The following is a 17,981-nucleotide window of genomic DNA, read 5'->3' as shown; positions in this document are numbered from 1 at the left end:
CTCCGCCATGATCGTTTTTCATTTTTTATGGGGGCCAATAATGAACATCTTGTCACATTTTGCTGACTGATCGCTACATTCCGTCCAATGACTCACCGCCGCGACCGTCAAAGTGTTGCTTCCGCTCGCCGTGATCTTCACCGCCGTTTCTTTGGGTGACTTTATTTATTTAGCAGCAATGTCCCCTGGCTCGTCCCAACAACAGCTTGTAATTGCATTTTAATAGTCAATTAAAGCGCACCCATCAATCACCGTCTGCCTCGGACATGCGCTTTTGATTTAATGAAGCCCAAAAAAACAACAGGTTTGGTCATGTCACATCCAATTAACCCGTGCTGCTTTATTAACATACAAACCACGTTAAAAATGCAAAGTTTTACATCGTGGAAATGCGGAGATGTGTTCACTGTTCACTGTGCATTTGGGTTAACATGGATTCAACAAATGAAGCCTAATGGGGGATGACAAATAACCACAGAACAGAAGCACGAGGGCGACTCGTGTTTGGGAGCGGACCCGAGCATGAGCAAACCTTCATTCATCTTAGTTTAGTTTACAAAAAACCCCCAGTGTGAACCCGCCTCCCGCCTCTTGCCGTATGGGGTTTGCGGGGTTACTTGATGCCCCGTGAAGATAATCAATAACTAGCGTCATCTTTGCTATTAAGCATATGGAACGGCTTTGCTGTGAAATACTATGCTGCTCTACAGATTCTTGGAAATGATAACTAATGATAGCTTAGCTGTTGGTGCTGGAGCCTATCCCAGCTGTCTTCGGGCGAGAGGCAGGGTACACCCTGGACTGGTGGCCAGCCAATCACAGGGCACATATAGACAAACAACCATTCACACTCACATTCATACCTATGGACAATTTGGAGTCACCAATTAACCTAGCATGTTTCTGGAATGAGCTGCACGGTGGATAAGTGGTTAGTGATCAGGCCACACAGCTAGGAGAGTTGGGAGGAAACCGGAGTACCCAGAGAAAACCCACGCATGCACGGGGAGAACATGCAAACTCCACACAGAGATGGCCGAGGGTGGAATCGAACCCTGGTCTCCTAGCTGTGAGGTCTGCGTGCTAGCCACTTGGCCGCCGTGCAGCCCCCAACTTGTTTACTTCTTCTAAAATGAAGTCAGTGTTTCTAACTCCAAATTGTCCATAGGTATGAATGTGAGTGTGAATGGTTGTTTGTCTATATGTGCCCTGTGATTGGCTGGCCACCAGTCCAGGGTGTACCCCGCCTCACGCCCGAAGACAGCTGGGATAGGCTCCAGCACCACCGCAAGGAAAAGCGGTAGAGAATGAATGAATGAATGAATAAACAAGTTGGGGGCTGCACGGCGGTCGAGTGGCTAGCACGCAGACCTCACAGCTAGGAGACCAGGGTTCGATTCCACCCTCGGCCATCTCTGTGTGGAGCGTGGGTTTTCTCTGGGTACTCCGGTTTCCTCCCACATTCCAAAAACATGCTAGGTTAATTGACGACTCCAAATTGTCCATAGGTATGAATGTGAGTGTGAATGGTTGTTTGTCGATATGTGCCCTGTGATTGGCTGGCCACCAGTCCAGGGTGTAGAAGACAGCTGGGATAGGCTCCAGCACCCCCGCGACCCTCGTGAGGAAAAGCGGTAGAGAATGAATGAATTAACAAGTTGGCTCAGTAGCTTGCGATGCTAACGGCGGCTATCTGCAGTGATACCGTAGCCTGCACAATATGATGTAAACAAAGAATAATAGTAGCGGAAACATGATTATTGGGGTGTTATGTCATGTCTAGAGGGCTCTAATTATGTTCAAACCAATATTTAGAAAGTCCTAGTCATTGATGACCATATTCCGTTTCTCCATGTTGTCCTGCAAGGTAGCCCAGCGACCAATGAAAACATTTTTGATAAAGCTACGTTTATCTGCAGGTGCCACCATTCCCCTTCCAAACACGTCCGTCCACTTTAGACCACACCCCTGGCGACGCCGCATAACACGCTGAAGATGAAGAGCATCTCAATGCATGGCTTAGATGACATTGTTTGGTAAAATATGACTATTGGTTTGTCACAATTTATAGCACATTCATAAATCATGGAGATAAATAGCTTTATCTCGTATTGGGCCAGTTCAAGGACTTTCAAATGAAAGAATATTGTATCTCCATTTTACGTCACATTTACTGTAGATTCTCTGTGTTGTCCTGCATGTCCTGTCAGGAGTATCGTCACCACACGTCCACGTACGTCCACTGGAGACCACAACTCCGACCGACAATGCCGTTCCACTGCATTCATTGGCTGATGTTGTTTCACCATAAATAGGAATAACTGTTTTATTACAGGATTCCATGATAATGCAAAACTCATATGGCAGTGTATTTTGGAAAACCTGGAATTTTACAACTTTATTCTTATTATATAATCAGTTTTTTTCTCCTACATTTATGACTTTATTCTTGTAAATTTACCACTTTATTTTTTTTCTTTAAAATTTACAACTTAATTTTTTAGGTTTTTTTAAGTTACAACTTTATTCTTGTAATATTATGAGTTTTTTTTTCTCATAAATGTACGACTTTATTCTTTTTCGTTTAAAGTTATGGCTTTGTTCCTGTAATATTACATCGTAAAATTACGACTTTATTCTTTTTCTCCTATGTTTATGACTTTATTCTCGTGAATTTACGACGTAAGTTTTTTTCTTTTAAAGTTACAACTTCATTCTCGGAATATTATGAGTTTTTTTCTCGTAAATGTAGGACTTTATTCTTTTTCTTTTAAAGTTACGACTTTATTCTCTTAATATTACAAGGCTGGCTCGTAAAATTACGACTTCATTCTTTTTCTCCTACATTTACGACTTTATTCTCGTGAATTTACGACATAAGTTTTTTTTTTTCTTTTAAAGTTACAACTTTATTCTCGTAATATTATGAGTTTTTTTCTCGTAAATGTAGGACTTTATTCTTTTTCTTTTAAAGTTACGACTTTATTCTCTTAATATTACAAGGCTGGCTCATAAAATTATGACTTCATTCTTTTTCTCCTACATTTACGACTTTATTCTCGTAAATTTACGACATAAGTTTTTTTTCTTTTAAAATTACAACTTCATTCTTGTAATATTATGAGGTTTTTTTTCTTGTAAATGTAGGACTTTATTCTTTTTCTTTTAAAGTTACAACTTTATTCTCTTAATATTACAAGGCTGGCTCGAAAAATTACAACTTCATTCTTTTTCTCCTACATTTACGACTTTATTCTCGTAAATTTATGACTTAATTTTTTTTAAGTTACAACTTCATTCTTGTAATATTATGATTTTTTTTTCTCATAAATGTCCAACTTTATTTTTCTCTTTTAAAGTTACAACTTTATTCTCATAATATGACAAGGCTTGCTTGTAAAATTATGACTTTATTCCTTTTCTACTAAATATACAACTTTATTCTCGTAAATTTACAGCTTTATTTTCGAAATCTCAGATTTTTTTTTCTTAGTGTATCTCTCGTCCTGGAGAGAATAGAAGCTAAACAATGACAATGTTTGCAGAAGCGCAGACACAAATGGGCACCGCCAAGCCACACGGACCATGACAGAACGTGTTAGCCTACACGCCTCTTCATCTATCTGCTGTATTTTATTGATGAATATGCTGATTTGTGTGTGTGTGTGTGTGTGTGTGTGTGTAGGCGGAGGACGGGGAAGAAGAGAACCCGCTGGAGAGCGCCTCGTCTGTGGAGCTGGAGTTTGTGGACGATCCTAATTTCAAAAACAAGGTCAACTACTCTTCCAGCGCCGTCCAGATTCCAACCGACATCTACAAAGGCTGTAAGCGAACACACGCTCGCCCTCGTTATTACCACTCCGCTAGCTGGCGCTTCAATTCACTTCATTAACATGAAATTGCTCCGCTGTGTCGCGACTAAGAGACATGCTCGTCATGATGTTGACTTCCTGGCCCGTGCTTGAACCTGTGGGCTTTCACGTGAAAGACACCGCGTGATGTTTTGCCGTATTCATTTTTATCAGGACGATGTGTGTGTGGTTGTCAAAGTGGCGCTTATAAAAAGCCACAAGCGTTATTAGCGTTATGTCACAGTGCTATTATTGCTGGTGGTAAACTACGTTTGTAGACACAGCTGCCCTGCGGTAGTCAATTTGCGCCTATGGCCAACCATTGTTGCACCACATGATGGGTGAAGCGTCAGTGACTGGGTGGAGAGAGCGCCGCCCTCGTGCATGTGTACGCACGTAGCTTAGCATCAGGCTACAGCATACTGAGCATACTAACATGATGCTAGCTAACACCTGTACCAAGCCCCCCCGGGGTCCTTCACTTCCCCACCCCCCAAAAAAATACAAAAGGCCCCACTTTGAGCTGGTGGGACTCGGCTTCCGCCCATCTGTAATCAACTTCTAACCTTTCGTTTGGAAAAACGAAGCGGCACACGTGCCGACTGACAGTCGCTTTCATTTGTCTGCCTCTGCTTTTGTCTGGCTCCTCGCCGTCTTTGTGCGGCGGGGACCTCCAGTGTACGGCACCTGTCTGTAACAATGCCCCCCCCCAAACCCCCACACCCCACCCAGCTGTGTCTCCAGACAAATCTTGTCAGAATTAGACAGTTGCCGTGCAGGCGGACGTGTCAAAGGCCGCGGCTCACCGACAATAGAGCAATCAGGCCTATACATTGTTCCCGCAGCCATTTTGTGGCAGCTCCGCTTCCGCCGACTGAAGATATGACGCGGAAGAGAAAGGCCTTTTGATTGAGACTGCCGCCGCCGCCAACGCCATGAGAGCACTACGCCCGCATTCCGTAGCTCTTAGAGGGAAATGTTTACCCTCGGTCTACTTTGCTTGGCTCCCTTTGGGACTTCTGCTACGCTCACATTGTTCGTTTGGCAACGCAACACCGGCCAACTCTATTATAAAGGTGCGCCATACCAAAATATACATGGGCTTTTTCATAAATGTACAGCAACGTACGTTCAGGAATGAGCCCAGGTGGTTATCCTTGAAGCAGATGGAATTCAGGCTCTGGATGAAAGTCCTAACTGAAGTTGCCGCCAAATCTACTAATTAATTTTTATCTTTATAGGAACAAAATGAAAAATACGAGACTTAAAAAAAAAAAAAAACACTGGACGTCCAAACGACTAAAAATGTCCCCAAAACTGCTGTTAATATTTATTTATTTTATTTTTACTGCTTTTAAAATGTCACGAAAATGTACTTACAAACGCAAATTTAAAAAGAAAAAAAAGCATAAAGCATAATATTTTTATAAAATAAAAAAATATGTATATATTTTTTAAGAACACAGACAAAAAGTCAATTTTTTATCATAATAAAGTAAATTTTTTCAATAAAATATACTACAATTACAGCAATAAAGTCGGCTTTTTGAGAAAAAAAAGTTGTAATTTTTTTCAAGAAAATAATAACTGAAAATAATAATCCAATGTATTGTGACAAAAAAATTTAAAAACTTCATCCCTCCATTTTTCGACACCACTTATCCTCAAATTTAATTAGAATTTTAAGAATGAACCTACTCAGTTGGACACGAGAAATTATTAAGTGACTCAGGTGTATTTCACTCCTTTGTCCTGGTGCTGTTCAGCTGTAGCGTTTCTGTATCCTGGTTACAACACATTGTTAGCTTTTTTTTTGTTTCTTCTATTGCGGGGGTCCCCAACCTTTCTGATTCCGGTTGGCGGTCCAATAAAACAAAAACTAGGGGAAATTAGGAATATACCATTTTTTACCACTTCAAAAATGTCACGAAAATCAACTTACAAATGCAAATTTAAAAAGAAAAAAAAGGATAAAGCATAATATTTTTATAAAATAAAAAAATATGTATATATTTTTTAATAACACAGACAAAAAGTCAATTTTGTATCATAATAAAGTAATTTTTTTCAATAAAATATACTACAATTACAGCAATAAAGTTGTCTTTTTGAGAAAAAAAAGTTGTAATTTTTTTCAAGAAAATAAAAACTGAAAATAATAATCCAATGTATTGTGACAAAAAAAATTTCGATACTTCATCCCTCCATTTTTCGACACCACTTATCCTCAAATTTAATTAGAATTTTAAGAATCAACCTACTCAGTTGGACACAAGAAATTATTAAATGACTGAGGTGTATTTCACTCCTTTGTCCTGGTGCTGTTCAGCTGTAGCGTTTCTGTATCCTGGTTACAACACATTGTTAGCTTTTTTTTTGTTTCTTCTATTGCGGGGGTCCCCAACCTTTCTGATTCCGGTTGGCGGTCCAATAAAACAAAAACTAGGGGAAATTAGGAAAATACCATTTTTTACCACTTCAAAAATGTCACGAAAATCAACTTACAAATGCAAATTTAAAAAGAAAAAAAAGGATAAAGCATAATATTTTTATAAAATAAAAAAATATGTATATATTTTTTAATAACACAGACAAAAAGTCAATTTTGTATCATAATAAAGTAATTTTTTTCAATAAAATATACTACAATTACAGCAATAAAGTCGTCTTTTTGAGAAAAAAAAGTTGTAATTTTTTTCAAGAAAATAAAAACTGAAAATAATAATCCAATGTATTGTGACAAAAAATTTCGATACTTCATCCCTCCATTTTTCGACACCACTTATCCTCAAATTTAATTAGAATTTTAAGAATCAACCTACTCAGTTGGACACAAGAAATTATTAAATGACTGAGGTGTATTTCACTCCTTTGTCCTGGTGCTGTTCAGCTGTAGCGTTTCTGTATCCTGGTTACAACACATTGTTAGCTTTTTTTTTGTTTCTTCTATTGCGGGGGTCCCCAACCTTTCTGATTCCGGTTGGCGGTCCAATAAAACAAAAACTAGGGGAAATTAGGAAAATACCAAAGATATACAGAACTGTCATTTTGGAGCACATTGTGCTGGTGCGTTCAAGGACAGTGAACCAAGTGGGAATAAGAAGAAGCTTTTTTATTTTATTTTTTTTTTTTAATTGCCTTGGTTGGTGACCTCTGTTCTATCGTCTTTAGTATTGGCGGTTAGCAAGCAGCTGACACGGTTAGCTAGTTTGGTAGAGACGGCACTAAGGAGATTGATTGACAGTGGTCCACAGCCATTCAGGACGCAGAAGCCAACGGGCGGTGCAGACAAATCTCATATTCGGTCCCAAATGCTCATACTATGTGGGAATGCATGATGACGTTTGTTCGAACAGAAGCCGGTTTGCGTGTCAAATAAGTTTGAGGACCACCTCATGGCGTTATCATCCACTTTCACACACGACTCGTCACCTTGTCATCATCATCATTTTAAGATTCTCTTACTGGTTTTTAAATGTCTTAACGGCTTTGCCCCTTCTTATTTATCTGATCTGCTTTTACCATATCAACCCCCGCGGACCCTGCGGTCCTCCGGCACTGGCCTTTTAGCGAAACCAAAACCCAGAACAAAAACCCACGGTGAGGCAGCATTTAGCCACTATGGCCCCCCCACCTGTGGAACAGCCTGCCGGAGAGCCTCAGGACTGCGGAGACAGTTGATATTTTTAAAGGAAGATTAAAGACGCACCTTTTTAATCAGGCTTTTAACTCATATTGTTAAGCTTTTATTATGTTTTCATCCTTTTAGTCCGATTTTATGTTCTTATTCTTCAGCTTTTAACTCCAGTGTTTTGTTTTTATCTTTTTAGTCATATTTTCTGCTCTTGGTCTTCAGTTTTTTAACTCCAGTGTTTTGTTTTTATCTTTTTAGTCATATTTTCTGCTCTTGGTCTTCAGTTTTTTAACTCCAGTGTTTTGTTTTTATCTTTTTAGTCATATTTTCTGCTCTTGGTCTTCAGTTTTTTAACTCCAGTGTTTTGTTTTTATCTTTTTAGTCATATTTTATGGCCTTAATCTTCAGTTTTTTAACTCCAGTGTTTTGTTTTTATCTTTTTAGTCATATTTTCTGCTCTTGGTCTTCAGTTTTTTAACTCCAGTGTTTTGTTTTTATCTTTTTAGTCATATTTTATGGCCTTAATCTTCAGTTTTTAACTCCAGTGTTATGTTTTATCTTTTAGTCCTATTTTATGCTCTTAGTCTTTAGCTTCTAACTCCAGTGTTCCCTCAGGGGGGTCCTCCACACTGGGGGTATGTTCGGGTATGCTGAGGGGGTGCCATCCTTGGGTCCCTTCGACACGGCCGGCTGGGGGTTCCTCCCTTTAATGTGAGGGTCCGCCCGTCTAACGGAGTCGGGGGGCTCGGGTGCTGGTCCTCCGATGGCACGGCCTGCAGCTTCTCCCAGTGTGGACGGCCCCAAAAGGTGGCGTTTCCTTGATCCTCAGTACCATGCCATGTCTCCCTACTGTGTGTGCTTGCGTGTGTGTGTGCGTGTGTGGGTCTAGTATGGAGGGTGGGAAGGAGGGGCTTTCTTTTTGCTTCATTGTTTTCCTTTTTAATTGTGGAAATTGTTTTAATTCTGGAAAGCACTTTGTGTTGCATCTCCTTGCAGGAAAAGTGCTCTACAAATAAAGTTGATTTGATTTGATTTGGAGGCGGCACGGCGGTCGAGTGGTTAGCACGCAGACCTCACAGCTAGGAGACCAGGGTTCAATTCCCACCCTCGGCACAACTCTGTGTGGAGTTTGCATGTTCTCCCCGTGCATGCGTGGGTTTTCTCCGGGTACTCCGGTTTCCTCCCACATTCCAAAAACATGCTAGGTTAATTAGCGACTCCATATTGTCCATAGGTATGAATGTGAGTGTGAATGGTTGTTTGTCTATATGTGCCCTGTGATTGGCTGGCGACCAGTCCAGGGTGTACCCCGCCTTACGCCCGAAGACAGCTGGGATAGGCTCCAGCACCCCCCACGACCCTCGTGAGGTAAAGCGGTAGAAAATGAATGAATGAATGAATGATTTGATTTGATCATAGAACCATGTATAGCTCGCCAACGTTTCTTCTCCATCATGCAAAAAAAAAAAGCTTCGGCGACTAAATTGTTTTGTCATCGTCATCGATGACGCAAACAACGCCGCGGCGAGGACCGACACAATGATTGTGTTTAATCTCGGAGGTATAAAAGCGACGATTGTAAGCAGTTGCCAACGTGTGTACTGAGTAGCACCTACTGTACTAAGTGGCGCATGCTTTGATTTGGCCGCATCGCTAATGTAGTGCGTAAATTGACTCCCTGCCTGCTTTCCTCAATACAACAATATGAATTACCGCTCACGGCCAAATGGACGACTGTGTCGATGGCCTCAGAGAGAGAGAGAGAGGGAGCGATTGAAGGAAAGATAGAAGGAATTGAAGTGAGAGCAGAGTGAAACAGATGAGACACTTCTATAATAGAAACCATTTAGAGCAAGGAATTTTTTCTCTCCTTCTTTTCTTTCATTGTGATCCTTCCAGAAGCTAAATGAGGCGGTGGACACGTCCCGGTTTGATTTGTCTGCTAGGCCCCATGTCCATTTATTGAGATGGAGAGTGTTCCCTGAGCGTCGTAATGAACCATTTTATGATTCATTATCCTGCCGCTGATTCCCGCCGCCGAGCCGGCAAACTTTCTAATTAGCTTAGGTCAAACATTCATAGTTTTGCTTCTCCTTTTTGCTTGCTTACGACGGAATGGACGCGGCGAGTGCGGCCACCGAGCAGTAGATTGGTGCGAGCGGTGTCATCAGTGCGTGAAATGCCGTGATTGTTACAGGCGTGCACGGTCGGGGAAATGAGTCGCCCTTGTAATAATATCACCTTCAAAAAAAAATTTTCCTAATGTGCTTTCCGAAAAGATATCGTTTTTTATTGCGCTTTTTGTTGCCAAATTCAGACTAAGGTCATTGGAAACCATTCATTCATTCATTTTCTACCGCTTTTCCTCACGAGGGTCGCAGGGGGGTGCTGGAGCCTATCCCAGCTGTCTTTGGGTGGCCAGCCAATCACAGGGCACATATAGACAAACAACCATTCACACTCACATTCATACCTATGGACAATTTGGAGTCGCTAATTAACCTAGCATGTTTTTGGAATGTGGGAGGAAACCGGAGTCCCCGGAAAAAACCCATGCATACACAGAGATGACCGAGGGTGGAATCAAACTTGGGTCTTCTAGCTGTGTGGCCTGCATGCTAGTTAAAATGGATATGTGAGGAATTAATTGTTCATTCATTCATTCATTTTCGACTGCTTTTTCCATACACGGGTCGCAGGGGTGCTGGAGCCTATCCCAGCTGTCTTGGGGCGAGAGGCGGGGTACACCCTGGACTGGTGGCCAGCCAATCACAGGGCACATATAGACAAACAACCATTCACACTCACATTCATACCTATGGACAATTTGGAGTCGCTAATTAACCTAGCATGTTTTTGGAATGTGGGAGGAAACCGGAGTACCCGGAGAAAACCCACACATGCACGGGGAGAACAAGCAAACTCCACACAGAGATGGCCGAGGGTGGAATCGAACCCTGGTCTCCTAGCTGTGAGGTCTGCGCGCTAACCACTCGACCACCGTGCCGCCCCATGTGAAACCAAATGTTCAATAATTAATCAAAGAGTCTACGTTAGATAGCTTGATCACTCAATGACCCGTCAGGCTAGCACGTTAGCCAGTTAACATCGTGCACTGACGTCCGACCGGAATGTGTAGTGTTACACAATTGACGCAGTCATCAAAAGAGTCACATATGGGAATCTTTCCAGCCAGAGATTCCCGATCCCTGATCTCTGTAAATGAACAAAAGGGGGTTTTGCCTATCCTGCCCAAACATGCGGTCTAGGTTTCCTGCTATTAAGCGAGCATTTGCCGTGTGCGGCGTCCTGATAGCGCATGCCTCCATGAACGTTGTCATACGACAATAAGCAGCGGCAGCTTCCAGGAATAAGAAAGGACCGCCCGCAATGAATGTGGGAAGTCCTTTTTATGAAATGCAAAGTCTAAATCCGCTGCATGTGGCGCCCATTCCAGCTGCAGAAAGTCATGTAGTCACGCCGCAAACGTTCTACTTGGTTATCGGGAACGCACCGAGACCAACCACGATAAAAAAAAATGTGCAGGGTAAACATTTTTTCGTTTTCACATTTCTGACCTAGAAATGTTGTTCCGATGTTGTATTCTCGAGTTGGGACGACGCCAACACCTCAGATAATGAGGTTTGCATATTTGGATGTGAGAAAGCAGTTTGGGATCTCTGCACGCCGTCTTTTATAGAGTTCCGCAACCCAGACTTCCTTATACGGTCCAGCACGTCCAGCAATGGTTCCCAGGGGATTGTTGGGGTGGGCCTAAAGAGGCAAGCATCAGGCAGAAGTGGTAGGAGATTCTGATTCCCAGCCAGCAAGAGAAAAATAAGCTCAATTTTCAAAGAAAATTCAAACGGGACGGTTTTATGAACACGGGCGGATGCAAAGTTGGACGAAACCCCAAACGGTTGCCGAGGTCCGACACCTTTCCAAAGTTACTTAGTGGTGTTGAAAGTGCATAAGCAGAAATCCAAGGAAACACTCAGGAAGAGGTGCAGAGCCTGGAAGCTCTGGAAAGCTTTCCTTGCGGGTTATTGTGTGTCGCTGCTCTATAGGAGTCCACAACAATAATTCTTTTGTTTCCACAGTTAGACAGTAAGTGGTGAAAGCGCATCGTAAAAAGCTAGCTGATATTAACACACACAGCCTAAACTAAGCTAACCTGGCTAGCTTCCATTCACAGTTTCCAATTTTTTTTTTTTTTGCCGACTTTTCCCGGTGTTTCAAGTTTCCGTTTGGATGTGTTTAGTTCGGGAGGGGGCGGGCTTTGCGTTTGTGATGTGATTCCACCACGATTTAGCAATCTGCCGCGGAAATACTTCCCCACACAAGCATTTCTTCTCCTCACGACATTCACATTTTGTCCATTTTCATGAGATTCTACGTTAAAGCGTTTTTATTGGTTAATCCTGCGATTCTGTTCATGTGTTGGTTGTTCTATTTGAGTTATATGAACAAATAAACCCACACATGATAAAGATGATTGAATTATGACCTGGCCGGAATCTGTCTATAGTGTCCCAACTGTAAAAGAACAATTTCACAGACCGATTCACCAACGCTTGGATGCTTTGTTTGGACTTTTGACTAGTTTGACTAGTTTGGTCGTACGATAACCTTCGATAACCGACAATAACCTACGATTATAAAATGTTTGTACTGGGCTTAGCTTACCAAATCAGCAGGGGGTCCCACACTTATTTCCACACTGTTTAATAAATAGTTCTATATAGAGTTATTATTCCTTACCTACAAATTGCAGTTACTTCTCCAAAATCAACTTCTGGTTCGATATCCTCAGGACTGTTCCAAAAGTGGAAGGTCTTTTTTGTGGTAATGAGTGTGTTGGCGGCGTGTATTTGTTTCACACGCTGGCGGTGGGATGCCTCCCTGTCAAGGAGCTCACGCCCCACTGGAGATCAACTCAGTCCCTTTTAACATCAAACCACATTTAAATGTAGTAGGGAGGGGGGGGCGTGATAGAAATAGAAGGATGAAGGAAATGTATTCACTTTTAAAACCAAAAGGTGGGGGCCAGGGGGAGGGTGGGGGCGGGGGTTTCGGCTTGTGCCTTCAGTCATCGCCACAGTAGCGTGTGCTCATCCAAGGAAGACTATCATTTACCTGCACGCTAATTATAGCAGCAAACTCCACTTCACTCACCGCCAGGCTCGTAAATGACATCCCATGTGCTGCTCTGCTTTCATTGGTGGGATTCATCAGAGATGGGGAAAAAATCGTTTTTTTTTTCTCTTCAACATGTGAAGGTGACGCCGTACGCCATCATCACGGTTTAATACATAGCTCGGATTTGAGGCCACGGTTGGTTTTAGTTAGGCCGTGCTTCTCAAATGGCGGGGCTTTCATTTAAATGCAGACCTGCCAACATGTACAAGTTTATAGTACTGATTTATTGTTTAATAAAGATTCTTGTGCAGCATTAATATTTCCAGATTGAAGCCGTGTATCCCAAGTGCCATTCCTGGCCTGCGACTCTTTGTTTGTTTTTTTAATTGGCCCGTGGCACGTTCTACAAATATAATTTAACAAGAAAAAATTAAATAAAATACCAGCAGAAACCTAAATGAAAAATTTAATAAATATTAAAATAATATAATATTAAATATCAAAATAAATATGAAAATATTAAAATCTAAAATAATTTAAAAAATTAAATTTAAGAAGGTTAAAAGAATAAAGTCAAAATAATGACAAGAAAATTTACAAGAAGAAAGTAGAAGTATGTGGAAAATTTAAATAAAAAAAATAAAAGCAGAAATAAAAAAAACAGCTTATAGTTTTACAAAATAAAAGTCACAATTTTACAAGAACAAACACGTAATATGAGGAAGTCCTTTTGGTAATATTGCGTCAAAAAATGAATGAAAATATATGTTATTTTTACAACAAAATTGTAATTTTTGGAAAATTTGATTGGGGAAAATGTTAATAAGAAATAATAATATTATGACAATAAAGTCAAAGTTGTTATGGAAATAATGTCACAATATTACGAGACAAAAACAACAATAATGACTGAAATTCATACAAAAAATATGCAGTTTTTGCTAGAAATATACAGTATATACAGGAAAAAATTATATGTATTTCACTGGGAAAGTTTCCAAATAGGAGACTTTAACGGCAAAAGCGGGTTTTCAAGGTGTGGCTTCTCCTTGTCACATACTAACTTCTGTTTGTCAAAGGCTGCCCTCCATGTGTACCCTGTGGGAGCCTAATACTCCTCTGTACTATACTACTACTACTACTATGTACTGTCATCATTACTCTTCTTCAATGACAAACATTTGACTTCTAATGTCTTAATGCTGCTCTTTTGTTTGCTTAGAAGTATCCTTTTATTGTGTCCCCCCCAAAGGAAATCCAAACCAACTCGTATCTTTTTCCTGAGCTGTATAGACTCACACTTCCATTGTTGTTTTTCTTCCCAGGGATGTTTGAGTCTGCTGCACAATCCCTTTGCGGTGCAGCATGAAAAGGCTCAGGTTTAGGCTTTAAGGCCACCTAGCTATCCTGAGGGTTGACGGGAAGGGAAAAAGTAAGGTGATACTTGGGTGAAAGTACACAAAATGGTGACGACACGCAGACGCTGGGAATTAGAATCTTTAACTGTGATGCTTCATGCAAACTCCATGACTCCACGGAGACGTGTTGGCATTTTATTCAACTTGTGAACGTCACATTTTTATCCCAGCTGACTTCGGGCGAGAGGCGGGGTACACGCTGGACTGGTCGGCCAATAATTATCGGTAGTGCTAATTGTCGGACATTTCCAATAAACAGTAATTGGACTGGCTGCTTTTGTCAGGAGTATTTATTCATGACATGTCTAAGTAATGGTAATGGTAATGGTTTTATTTCATTTGAACATGCATCAGATTACAATTGAATGCATCACATAATCAGTTCACAGTTCCACATGTCCAAAAGGAGTAGGAAGAAGCAAAGCTTATTAAATCCTACGCCTCCATCTGGTACTTTTACAATCAGTAACTGTTACATTTGTTCACTTCCTGCTTTCCATAATACAGTTTAAGGGTTTTTTTTTTGTTTTTTTTGTTTTTTTTAACAATGTACCTCGTACCGAAGTAGGAGGTGATATGACCATACAATGACATAATGGTTACCATAGTAACCATCAATATAGTGATATATATATATAGCACATCATGACTGGTTCAAGACTCTTCATCCTTGTATTTAGCAAACATCAACTGCTTGTATTGTTTCTTGAATTGGCTCATCGTTGTGCATTGTTTGATTTCCTTACTCAATCCATTCCATAGTTCGATTCCACATACTGAAATGCTATGGCTTGTTAACGTAGTCCTAGCGTACAAGTTGAAATGAAGCTGTCTGTGGTGTCGGTGATGTGAGCTGTCGTGTGTGTGTGTAAATATGTCAAGATATTGCTGCGGTGACAGCGGTAATGGCCGCCACTCTTCCCAGTGACTGGCCTAATGGCGCTAGCTCCATTAGCATTATGGATATGTGAGCACGGCTTCACGTTGCGTGCGGCGTGGTGATATATTCCACAGCGTAGACACTATTTGTACCAGGCTGTATTCATATAGGGCATAAGGCGCAGATCTGTTATATCTCAGATATATCAATGTGAATAATGTGTATATGAGTCTATGAGGGGCGGGCAAAGGGGGGGGGGGGGGGGGGGGTCACAGGAAAGAGGCAATGAGAGCGCTTGAGGAACGATCCCAAGCGGAGATGCTCCATAAATCCCACTCTTAACGCTTCCCCTCGCCGTCTCGCTGCGTAAAGGCGAGGAGGGGCAAAGCCAAGGGTGCTCCAAATGTCAGGGGGAGCGGCACGCTGATGAATTACCTTTTAAAGATATCACACAGTGGCCCCTTTCATGAGAAAGATGGTGCCAGGAGGCCCTGTCTGCTGCCTGTGTGAGAGTACACCCCAGCCCCAGCCCCCCCCCAGTCCCTCCCTCCCTCCCTCCTCAGGGGAAATTTGTGTCTTTATCAAATGTCCAGAGAAGTCAGGGCATGTCCTCGCTGAATAAATCAAAGAGAATTAGTTTGCTGTGTTCTCTTATCTCGCTCGCACCCCCTTTTGCTTTGAGCCATCTCCTGCAGGTCTCCGGTGTGGACTGACAGTAAAGGTAGCTCAGATCTGCATACAAACAACTTGTTTGCTTACAGATAAACACTTTTGGCTTCGTCTTCTGAGGCCGCGTTCCCGCTTGGTCCCAAAAAAAACAAACAAACGAAAAAAAGCACTGCGGTGAATGCCTTAGCGGTCACGCCGGTGTTTTTGTCATGTGACCAAAGGCTGAAGTTAAGAACATTTGCATAAAATAAAGACTTGAATGTTATGGCGTGTTACGTGACCTAAGTCAAATTCCAACTCCAAAAGTTCTGTTTTGATTAGATTTTGTGTCTCGCACTGAAATGTTTCGGGTCATGTGACAACACAACTGAACATAAAAGGCAGTTTTTGAATGAAACATTTTATTATTAAGGGAAAAAAAATTCAATTATTTGAGATCTATCAGTGTGGAAAAGGTAATAAAGCCATTTCTAAAGCTTTGGGACTCCAGCAAACCACAGTGAGAGCCATTATCCACAAATGGTGAAAAAATTGAGCCGTGGTGAACCTTCCCAGGAGTGGCCAACCAACCAAAATGACCTCAAGAGTGTGGTGAGGACTCATTCAAGAGGTCACAAAAGACCCCACAAAAACATCCTAAGAACTGGAGGTCTCACCTACCTCAGTTTAGGTCACTGTTCATGACTCCACCATAGGAAAGGCCTGGATGGCAGAGTTCCAAGACCAAAATCTCTGCTGAATACAAAGAACATTAAGTCTCAATTTGATAATCCCCAAGACCTTTGGGACCTTTTGGGCTGGGACTGGGACTCGGGCTGGGACTAGGAGAGTAAATAGGGTTGAGTAGACCTATAGTAGAACGTGTGACCCACTGTGCCAGTTCCACTACTACTACTGATACAGGCTCTGAGTTGAAGTGGAGCTAAAGTGACTGTCAAAATGATGCAGTCGCTATCCGTGGTGCTGAAGTGCTTTGAATTTGTTCTATTTTATTATTGGTGACCACGTAGCTTAATGCTTTTGTTATACAACACTTCATGTCTTAATGCTTTTGTTATACAGCACTCCATGTCCGTGTGATGGACTTCAAAAATGGCATAGTCACTCTCCATGGTGCTGAAGCTTGTAAGCTGAGCTGTGGAGGGCATATGTACGTTGTAAAATGATGTTATCCGGAGCTTTATTACTCGGGTTTAAAGGGCCCCGCCCGTCTGTGATTTGTTCCGCTGGTGAGCGTAACCTAGTCGGAATTAAATTAGTAGATTGAAATATTGCAATTGTTGCGTCTTATACCCTCAATCCCGTCACATATGCATTTGCGGAAAGGCTACGTTGTTCGAACCCGCTGCTAGCTAGTGACATACGACCGCTTCCAAGGTAATCTCCCATTTCTCCTCCGCACCATTTGGGAGATCAGCCAGATTAAACCAATGCCCTGCGAGGTGGCCAGCGCTTGGCCTCAGCGCCCGCATGATGCCGGGCTAATGCCAGCATGGTCAAGGTCATTCAGAGGTCTTTGCGTGTCTTGAAGATTTCAAAGGGGACCTATCATGATTTTTTTTCCACTTTTCTGACTTATAAATGTTACATGTTAAATGATGCCAAAGCATCAGATAATGAGGTTTGTGCAGCACTGAAAGAAGTTCCTAGCCATTTTTCAAACGTGTGTAAACAACACAAAAAATGGTTGTTAACAATTTTGGAAAAAACACCATGAAATATTTATGGAAGTATGCCTAAAAATTTCCCTTCGATATGTAACCTCCTTCCCGCAATACGGGTCCAACCCTTTCACTTCCTGGTTGCTGAATAGCTCTTTTATTGTTAAATTGTTGAATAGTGTTTTTATTGTTATTATAAAATGCACTTCTGCCACCTGGTGGCCATTTTTTCAGTTAAAAAAACATGCATTATCACCTCTAATAAACCTTATAAGATGTACAAAAACATCTTTGGGAATGAGCCGTTGGGTTAAAAAAAAAAGGAGCATATGTCTTTTGTAGCGTATGAGTTATTTGTCATGCAAGTGTAAAAAGAAGTTAACCAGTGGGAAAGATTTCTCGCAATACCCAGAGTACTTTTGGGATAAGTTTAGCCGGAAAGGCCAAAGAAAAAGAAAAAGCATTCCCAAAGTAGTCGTTTGTTTGTGATATGCTAACATGTAGCATTTTTTGGACACCTAAAAAAAGTTTTTTGTCGCCTTTCATACTCCTGAGAACAATCAAAGTTGTTGTGTGCACCCTCAGCTCCCGTCATCCTCAACGAGCTGAACTGGACCCAGTCCCTGGAACGGGTCTTCATCGAGAACCGTCGAGAGGACAGCTCCCTTCGCTGGCAGGTGTTCGGCAGCGCCACAGGCGTCACTCGCTACTACCCGGGTAGGCCGCCCT

At 41.7% G+C, this 17,981-nt stretch overlaps 1 protein-coding gene across 6 annotated transcripts in view; it reads left to right on the top strand.

Annotated features, from left to right (window-relative positions):
• The window catches only part of cacna2d2a (calcium channel, voltage-dependent, alpha 2/delta subunit 2a), a 181,353-nt gene that overhangs the window by 112,175 nt on the left and 51,197 nt on the right, over nt 1–17,981 (top strand). For all 6 annotated transcript variants that reach the window (XM_058065870.1, XM_058065848.1, XM_058065837.1 and 3 more), the window contains 2 exons: nt 3,686–3,824; nt 17,838–17,969. In XM_058065870.1, the coding sequence (XP_057921853.1) occupies nt 3,686–3,824; nt 17,838–17,969 (271 nt within the window). The remainder of the gene's footprint in view (nt 1–3,685; nt 3,825–17,837; nt 17,970–17,981) is intronic.

Source organism: Doryrhamphus excisus, chromosome 1, assembly GCF_030265055.1.
Source record: "Doryrhamphus excisus isolate RoL2022-K1 chromosome 1, RoL_Dexc_1.0, whole genome shotgun sequence".
NCBI classification, from domain to species: Eukaryota; Metazoa; Chordata; class Actinopteri; order Syngnathiformes; family Syngnathidae; genus Doryrhamphus; species Doryrhamphus excisus.
The sequence above is the reverse complement of the archived record's forward strand: the minus strand, read 5'-3'. Positions and strand labels throughout refer to the sequence as shown.